This window comes from Zonotrichia leucophrys, chromosome 13 (assembly GCF_028769735.1).
Source record: "Zonotrichia leucophrys gambelii isolate GWCS_2022_RI chromosome 13, RI_Zleu_2.0, whole genome shotgun sequence".
In the NCBI taxonomy this organism is placed as follows: Eukaryota; Metazoa; Chordata; class Aves; order Passeriformes; family Passerellidae; genus Zonotrichia; species Zonotrichia leucophrys.
This window is the reverse complement of record NC_088183.1, coordinates 5,160,892-5,170,485: the sequence shown is the minus strand read 5'-3', so window position 1 is coordinate 5,170,485 and position 9,594 is coordinate 5,160,892. Positions and strand designations below refer to the sequence as shown.

Genomic DNA, 9,594 nt, shown 5'->3' with positions numbered 1-9,594 from the left:
GTTGCCGCCGAGCGCCGCGCACGCCGCCGCAAAGCGTCGCAAAGCGCGCCCCTGCCCGTGCGCCCGCCCGCGGCGCTGCCGCAAAGCGCGGCCGGGAAGATGGCGGCGCGCTGGGCGCTGGGCGCGGGTGAGGCTGAGGGGACGCGGCGCGGGTTTGGGAGGGGCTGGCCGGAGAGCAGGACACCGGGCTGATCGCAGAGATGGAGCAGCGCTCCTGTGGGGAAAGGCTGGGAGAATTGGGGGTGTTCCGCCTGGAGAAGAGAGGTCTCGGGGTGACCAAGTTATATCCTTGCTGTGTCTGAAGGGAGCGTCCAGGAGTGATGGAGTGAGGGTGTTTATAAGCGCCTGGAGTGACAGGGTGAAGGGGATGGCTTCAAACTGGCAGCGAGTGGGTTTATATTAGATATTGTGAAAAAATTCTTCCCTGTGAGGGTGATGAGGCCCAGGCACGGGTTTCCCAGAGAAGCTGTGGCTGCACCTGGATCCCTGGAAGTGTCCAAGGCTGGGCTGGACGGGGCTGGGAGCAGCCTGGGACAGTGGAAGGAAAAAAGGAAGTATAAGGCAAACCCTGTATTTCATGCATATAAATGTTAATGGCATTTTCTCCAGTATGTACAAAAATTTAGTGTCCTGGCCATGGCGAGGGGTGGGGCTGCATGGTCTTGAATGTCCCTTCCAACCCAAACCATGCTGTGATTTTACCATTCTGATTTTTACCATTCACTTTCCCCTCCCTTCAGGTGCTGCCTGGGCGCGGGGTCTCCTCAGCTGGGCACGGCCAGAGAGGTGAGTCTGGCCCTGGGCAGTGGGACAGGCACTGCTCTGCTTGGGCACCTGGGGCTGGGCTCTGGGCTCCCCTGGCTTGGCCATCTCACCCACCCTGGAGCTGTGGACACAGGTCACTCTCTGCCCGTGGTGTCTTTCTGTGTATCCAGAGCTTGTGCCACGATGGAGGTGTCTCTCCACACTCACTGCTTTCCTTACTTGCTGAAGTTTCCCCTCATTCTGGAGGAACCCCACAGCTGTGTCCCTGCAAATACCTGCAAAAATATTCCATGACATTGAAATACGTGTGTTATGCTAATCTCTGCTCACATATTATTGTGGACAGTGGTGTACAATCCCCTTTTGGCTGTTTGCCTGTTGTTTTTAAGATGCTTTGCACAGGTTGGCCACACACACAAAGACATTCAAGGCTCAGGAAAACTCTCAGTATTTGGTCTTGAACTCATCTATTTCTTGTAGTCACCAGTGGCTGCTGCTTTATCCAGGCAGCAGGGGGCAAAATGTAGCTTGTTTTTTCAGAATCTGAGCTGAGCAAACTGTCTGAAAATTGATTTTATTGCTATCAGCTGTCTGGTTTTTGGATTGACTTGATTGTGTTTTGGAAGTAGTTTAGAACACTCTTCTCAAATTTTACAATGTTTATAAACCTCTAATGCTCTGAGATATTCAGCCCCTTGATAAACTAGAAAATTTCACTGCTAAATGTGTTGTTGGTAAAAGTTAAATAAGTATGGAAAGTACCTTGGGAAAGGTACAAATGGTTTGTGTGAGTCCTGAACCCCACAAGAGCATCAGAACAGAGGTGGCTGTGACTGTGTGACAGTCTGAGGACACTTCATGTGGAATCCCATACCAACATTCATGGTTTGCTTTAAGAAGCTTGAGTCCTGCTGAATTAAAAACCCCTTTCAGCATAAACTACAAAGGATTCAATAGTTTGGTTTTTTGAGTGTACAAATGTGCTGATTCTCTTTTTCAAGACAGCAAATTCACAATTTCTCCAGATAAACTGAGCAGGGACAAAGCACTCTTGTGTTCAGCAGCTGAGGCTGTGCTCTTGCCTTGCAGGTGGCTGCCATGTGGGAGCCTTTTGCCTCTGTCCTGCATCCACACCAGCACATCCCTGCAGAAAATTGGGAAGTGGGAGAAGAAGAACAGGATTGTTTACCCTCCCCAGCTGCCTGGAGAGCCTCGCAGACCGGCTGTAAGGATGCACCTGAGCATGTCCTCACCTGAGAATTTCTGCACAAATTGTCACTGTCTGCACAGGGTGACTGCACAAGGCACTAGTTTGGAAGCTTGTTTGCTCATTTTTTAGGATTTTATTCAATTTTTGGCTGTATTGTAGAGGTTGATATCACTTGGAATGCTTTCCATCTCTAAATTATATTGGAGCCTTGAGTTACTGGGAGCTGCTCACCTGCTCAGTGTGTGGTTCAAGCTGCAAGGGGCCCATCCTGTGTTTGTAGAAGTTTCTGAACTACAAGGAAGTAGAAATTATACTATGAAGAACTGATATTCTGGAATTCCATAGTTCTCATTTTTCTTCATTAGGAATTGATGTCTTGTGGCTCCTGTTACACACACTGCTCAGCAAAGTAAAACTATTTACATCTGAAAAGAAATGGGTTTCTTTGGGACTGTATTTTGTGGGCCATGAGCATTTATTGATTGCTTTTGTGAACATTGTGGCCCAGCACACAGAAATGCCTGCTGTGGGCTGTGCTGGCTGGTGCAGTGTGTGTGAAAATGCAGCTATTGACAGACTTGTTTATTAAATCAGTGTTTCCCCTGCTTATCAAGAGTTCCATCTCTTTCAAATTTGTATTGATGTTAGATTCTACCAGCTGGTGCTGGTCCCTGTTAGCAGCAATGTAAAATGGGTCTGTGGAGCTTTTTGTGCCAATCAAACTTGAAACTCTCTTCACTTCTCCGGGGCTAATTAAGTTCATTCTGGTGATATTGTTTATTTGCTCTCCCAGTAAGTGGAGTTGACAGCAGGGTAATATTTTTAAGGCTGAATGGGCATGTCAATCTTGGCTTCTAAAGTGGGGAGAATGAGAGGAAAAGGTGGTGATAAACCTTCTGAGGGACTTCTGCTTATAAACTGTCATAAGATTAAATTAAAATTTCCTGTGTGCCAGCATCTTTTTTTAGTGCTTTCAGTTTCAAATGCCAAAGGTATGTGCTGTTCTCATAGTAGACAGAGACATCCTTATTTTATTCCTAGTAAGAACATAGATTGTGGAGCAGACATGGATGCTCCATTCCTGTTTTCACAGCAAAATTATTCATCCTTTAACTTTTTTCTTTTTTTGCCCCTAGGAAATATATCACTGTCGGAGGGAAATAAAATACAGCAAAGATAAGATGTGGTACCTGGCAAAACTGGTAAGCAGAGAGTATTTTGTACTGTACTTGAGAGAATGCAAAATGTAATTGCTGTATTTGTCTTAAGAGCCTCATTCAGTCACAGTTTAATCAGCACTTTTATAGCAGAGTCCTGGGGGTGAGCATGGGTCTGGACAGGGAATGGCTTTAGTTGGGTTTAGCTATAAGGTATTACAGTGAAGAAATTATAATTAAGGAATTGACAGTATTTTTGTTTTTATAATAGCAGTATAATTTACAGGTCTTCTGAATAAGAAAAAGGAAATACTTGTAAGTAGAAAGTAGTAAGCAGATAGTAGTTAGCAGAAATTAATTTTAACACTTTGATTGCAGATAAAAGGAATGTCCATTGATCAGGCTCTCGCTCAGCTGGAATTCAGTGACAAAAAGGGAGCAAAGGTGATCAAAGAGGTAAAGAGCAGTATTCTTTAATTCTCCTGGTTTCCAGGAAACTTTAACATCAATACCTCTCACCAGAAGTTTGTTTCTACTTCTTTGGGTTTTTGTGTTTCAAGTAAGCCTGTTGGGAGCACATTCTAACAACATATTTTTGTTACAGTCGTGTAAAGTTGTGACTTATGAATATGCTGGGGTCACTTTTGCTGGCTGTTTTAACTTGGCATGGTGATAAAGTCCATGTGGGTGTCCTCTCCAGCAGTGCTTGGTGTTAAGTTCATGGTAAAAGGTGCAGAATCCTGGTCACTAATGGCTGCTACATCTGTGTGCTCTGGTTCTTACACTGTAAGAGATGAGGGACATTATTGAGGAGAGGACTGAGTTCTGTAAAGGCACAAAAGCTCTGAATACACTCTGGTAGTTTGGATTCTCAAGTTACTCATTTTCTTGGCTAAAGTGTTGACTTCTGCTATAATTATGGCAAAGAAATGTCCTGTATTAACAGAAAAGATTGAATGGACCAAGTTCATTTTGCCCACCTTGGAATTTATTTCTAATCAGATGTCTAATTACACAAATGTCTGTGGAGGGAAGGCTGACAAATGCTGGTGGAAAACATCTTTTCCACTCCCTTTCCTCCCCAAAAATGTAATAAAATTGTCTTGAGGCTTTTTCATTCTATGCAAGGAACATCCTTATGTAAAAGATGCTTGTCTTTTAAAAGTTTTTATCTTTATAAAATAATTTTTCTATAACTGACTTAAACTTGCAATTTCTTTCATGTTATCTAGAGATAAGAAATAGCATTGCTTAAATTCTCAGTATTTCCATTTCTTGTCCTTTTGTTACAGGTTCTGTTAGAAGCACAGGAAATGGCTGTAAGAAAGCACAATGTGGAATTCAAATCAAACTTACACATAGGTACATTTTTTTAATTTAGTGCATTAGAAAAATGTCATCTTACTCTATCCTACCCTGTGAAACTGTGTTATATTTAATAAGATTTTGATGCTTGAAATCACCAGAAGTGAATAGAGGACAGTTCCTGCTAAACTTAACTTTTTCTAAACATGAAAAGCACATGTTTGCAGCATTTTTAACATGGGATTTATCCCTCTGAGAATGGAATTTCTGCAAACAGTTTCTAGTTTTTAATGTTGCCAGCCAGAGATGGTGGAATCTTTGTCTGGGTCTGGTACAATTTGATTTGCAGAACCAAAGTTAAACTTCCATCAGACACAGTATAAAAGTAAATGAGTAATAACAGTAAAATTCTTAATAAAAAGACTTGTCTGTAGATGTTAGCAGGATAAGCTTGTAATAACTAAAGTGCTTTTTAGCCTAGAAAATATTAGAGAAATGTTTGCTCTTAGGTGTTTTGATGCCCAAAGAAAAAATTCCCATTTTGTCTCATAGGGAATAAATTTTACTCAACTGACCTCATAAGCTTAAAGTCACCTGGACTGTAGAGAGATTTGATTAGAATTCTTTGGAGCCTTCCAAGGCTCTGCCACAAGAAGGCTGAGCTGTAGTGCAGGACTGGATGTGCAGATAATGAAAATACCTGTGATGAATGCAATAAAGGCAGAAAGGGGGGAAATGAAGTCTGTAAGACTTCACAGGAATTCATGAGACAAACTACTGAAAGGCAGTGAAATGAATACCACCTCCAGAAGAGCTGTATAATCTAGTAAGTGCTCAGTGTGACTTGTCCTTCAGCACATATTTCTCTTGGCGTGCCTGCTTTCTAAATTCCCCTTTTTGGTGCTCCTGAAGAGCGTTAATGCAGCTCACGGGTTCCTCTGTTGCACTGATCTGCTAAATGCAACAGAAGAAAGATGCAGGGGAGAATCCCAAGTAGAATTAACTTCCTAGAAACAGCCATGAAAAATCCTCTGGCAATTCAGGTGTTTTATTGCAGCTGTAGCAGTTTGTGCTTGACTGAATCCTCCTCTCTCCCTGTCCTGTTTCCTCAGCGGAGTCGCAGACGGGCAGGGGCCGCTACGTGAAGCGCCTGCGGTGCCACGGCAAGGGCATGTTTGGCATGATGAAAATCAGCAGGTGCCACTACTTTGTGAAGCTGGTGGAAGGTCCTCCTCCTCCCCCAGAGCCACCAAGGACTGGCTTTGACCAAGCAAAGGAATACGTGCAGCAGCTGAGGAACAGAACCCTGGTTCACACACTGTGACTCACTTTAGTGGCTGTAGAGGTGTCTCTTGTTGGGCAATGTAATTGTGTGAAGGAATAATTAAAGGCATGGTTTAGTTATATCTTTGGTGCTGCTGGAGCTGGGTGATGTGAGAAAAATCATGGGTTTTTCTTTATTTGTCAAGTATGGAAAGTATTGTCAAGGGTATGGAAAAAAAGTATTTGTCAAGGGTATGGAAAAATCTTGGAGCAGCAGATGTTACTTTTTCTGAGTTACTTGGACCACAGCATTCAAGCTCGACTCTGGACTGTCAAATCTAAAACATATGGTGCTGTTATACAGCTTGGTGTCTCTGCTATGTATGGTGAGGCTTTCAGTGTAAAACTGTGTGCTTGACAGTCATGTTGCAAGATCAAACCTCAAACTAAAATTTGATGTCTTAAAGTAGTTAAAGCATTGGAAGAAAACAAGTAAGAGTGGACAAAACCAAGTAATAATAATATCTCAGATTATCAGACATCAGTTTTTGGCTTATCTGGGCTGTGACAGCCTTCATTGTGTGTCTTGGGAATTGTGTCTGGGAGAGGGAAATAAAAAAATCCTTGTAAGTTCAGGCTCTGGCAGTCAGTAGGTGGCAATATTTAGTTTGTCAGAGAGGAGGTGGCAGTGAAAACTTCCAGAATGGTCAAACTCTTTTGGATTTTGCCCGTGGCATTAATAATCTGATACAGGCATGGAGTTCAGGATGTTCTCTCTGGAAATTCATTGTGGGTAACAGGCAAAATATGGAGAAAAGCTTAATTCTGCATAAAGCTTAATTCAATGCATAATTCTGCATTGTCTGGAAACAAATTGCTTTTGTAGCATTGAGGAAAATGAAACACTCCATGGATTTCATATGGAATGGCTTGTTGCATGTACAAACCAGCCTTTCAGATCTCTGAAAACAATCCCATTTTTATCATTACTTCCTTAAAGAGAAGAGGACTGAGATTGAGAGGGGGAATCTCATTTCACTCAAGTCAGATTTTCAAATCAAGATGGTCAGAATTGACGAACATCGAAACAGAATGAGCAGCTGCTTGTAGATGCAAATGTCTGATATTTGGACCTTTCTTTTCCATTCTGGGAACATTGGAATGGGAGATAGCTTGCTTACCTCACTTGAGTCTTTTTACTGCAACAACTCATGGTGGCTTTTCTTACATGTGTTTACTTGGATCAGTATTGGCTGATGGGAAAGGGACAGTTCCTGTAAGGAAACAAATTATTTTTATTGTCTTGACAAAGGCTGGAACAGTGTGATTTCTTTTGGCTACCAAAGAAAGAGTTTCATGATGTTTAGAAGCCCACTGAGAGCTCAGTTCCATTAATGGGGCTCTATTTGCAATCTGGCTCTGCAGTGCTGGTTCTCTTTCAAACACATTTCTTGCTGTAAAACCACGATTTAGTAACTTGCCTGAAAGGTGTGTTCTGATAAAACTCTCTATCTCTGCAGTCCCTGATGTGTGTTTGAAGAAGTGTTTCTGTTGTACTGTGATAAACAGCTGTACTGGGCTCTGCCAGCTGCCCTTGCACTCCTCTGTCAGAGTGAATCTCTTACAAGTTGTGGCAAATTTGAATTGTTTATAATCTTTTTGGGGATGACTGATCTGGGATAAGACTGAAGAATTGCAAAATAATCCAAGTTTAATAAGCACTCATATATATTACACTTAGACACATGTAAATTTCTAAAACCTGGCTTCTAGGTATTTTATTCCAGTACCTATTTCTCCTGCATGCTGTAGATTTTGCTTCAGATCCTTTCTGGACCTCCAGAGAAGGCTGTATCCTTAGAGATATCATTACTGTGGTTATGAATCCACAGACACAGAGAGAGAAGTGAGAAGATTTATTTTCCAGCTGCTTTATGATTTGCAGGTGGCCCTGAAAGTCCTCTAAACAAACAGACCTAGGCTTTAAAATTTTTTTCAGTTAAAAAGCAAGGTTGTTGCTTCTTGTTTTCTTCTTCAAGACAGTAAGTGGGAAAACTCATTTTTGGCATGTTTTTAGTATTCTTCTGTGCCTTGGTAGCATTTTCTGCTGTCTTAAACATGCATAACCCAGAGCTGATATTTATGGTGCAGGCTAAGGAAGCTCCACAGCTGTGTCTGTGCCAGGAGTGGTGGGAGATGGGGTGAGGTGAGGAGCTGGCTGGGTCCCTGCCTTTCCCTGGTAGGGTGGTGAGAATGTCTGGAGTGGTTTCTGTGCTAGGTCCATCAGAATGCTGAGAACTGAACCTTTTCCAGTTCAGTAAGATCTAGTGACACAGCTTTATACTGACAAGTACTACATATAATTGTATATTTATACATTTTAGAGGTTTGATTCTACTGTGTTTTCATGGTAATTACAGTACATCTGCACCTCAGTTAGGTGTTTGGTACAGATTCAGACACAAATTTCCATGCTGACTGCAATAAGCCTTTAGCAGATCATTTATTATAAAAGAATGTTTGAAAATGAGCTGTCACCAGAAGGGATGGAGAGGCAGCGAGGCCTCTGCTTGGTGCTGATTTCATGAGTAACATCTGGGGGCACTGTAAACTCACCATGGTGGGTGTTTGTGCTGCTGGTACAGAAACAGCAGAAGGAGCAAGTACATGAGAAGGTGTGAGGCTTCAGGGAAATCTGAAGAGAGGAATGTGAGATTTAACTGAGGAGAAACTTGTAAACCTGCTGTTGGGCTTGTTCATAAACATTTTGAAGTATCCAGTGAGAAGGTAGAAGTACTTTAGTGAGGCAGCCTGATATCTTTATGGATGTGTGTGGTTGGTTGGTTGTTTTTTCCTTTTTAAGGCTTCTGGGCAGTTATTAATGAGGTGGTTCATCAAAGGTAGAGTAAGAAGGCTCATGACTGTAGTTATAAAATGATCCCTGTCCTTTTTAAACATGGAAGATAAATGAGAGTGTGATTCAGTGACAGGACAGTTGGGCACTGCTGGTTGTGGACAGGTGTGTGCTGGGAACTGCTGTGGTGAGATGGGCTGGATTAGGGCTCAGCTGGTACCTGGGCACTGCCAGCTGTGCCCAGTGACACAGGTGACAGCTGAGATCAGTGACACAGGTGTGCCCAGTGACACAGGTGACAGCTGTGCCCAGTGACACAGATGACAGCTGTGATCAGTGACACAGGTGACAGCTGTGCCCAGTGACACAGCTGTGCCCAGTGACACAGATGACAGCTGTGCCCAGTGACACAGGTGACAGCTGAGATCAGTGACACAGCTGTGCCCAGTGACACAGGTGACAGCTGTGCCCAGTGCTTCAGCTGTGTTGCTGTACCTGCAGTGAACTTGCTTTGACCAAGGTTGTGCAGTACAAATGCTGTGATTCCCTGTTGGCACAAGCTGGAGCTGTGTGACACTCCTGTGCTGTCACTTGGGAAATCCTTCAGTCACTGGAATGGAGGAGCAATAGGAGTCACTGCTTCCTGCCAGTCCCTATGAGAATCCACTGCTGGGATGCTGGAAAGTAATTTGCAAACACAATTCTGCTTTGAATAGAAATGAGGTTACTCCTAATGTCCTCAGTGAACCACAGAACCTGAGTGTGACATTCCCCAGCATATGAGCTACAATCCTGCTGAAAAGGGCCCTACTTCAGGCTCGTCAAAGAACAAGCCTTTATTGCTGAATGACATCTATCCAGCAGCACTTCAGCCATGTAATTTAAAATAATTAAAAGCTGAACAAAGTAAGAGAGTGTAATGGCAGAAATAATCACGCAAGTTGCTGTTTGCTGGAGCCTTACATGGTAAAAATAACTTGAGGAGAAAGTTTCAGGACTGACTTTTGAGTACTTAGACTGAAGTAAGGAGCAAGATATCT

General features: G+C 42.9%; 1 protein-coding gene across 1 annotated transcript; it reads left to right on the top strand.

The window, feature by feature from the left end:
* The first annotated feature begins 44 nt into the window (after positions 1-44).
* MRPL22 (mitochondrial ribosomal protein L22) lies at positions 45-7,227 on the top strand. Its single transcript, XM_064725252.1, has 7 exons — positions 45-127; positions 741-786; positions 1,855-1,990; positions 3,112-3,177; positions 3,511-3,588; positions 4,425-4,494; positions 5,550-7,227. Exons 1-7 carry the CDS (start codon positions 100-102, stop codon positions 5,759-5,761), a joined length of 636 nt encoding a protein of 211 aa, XP_064581322.1. The 5' UTR covers positions 45-99; the 3' UTR covers positions 5,762-7,227.
* The last annotated feature ends 2,367 nt before the right edge of the window (positions 7,228-9,594 follow it).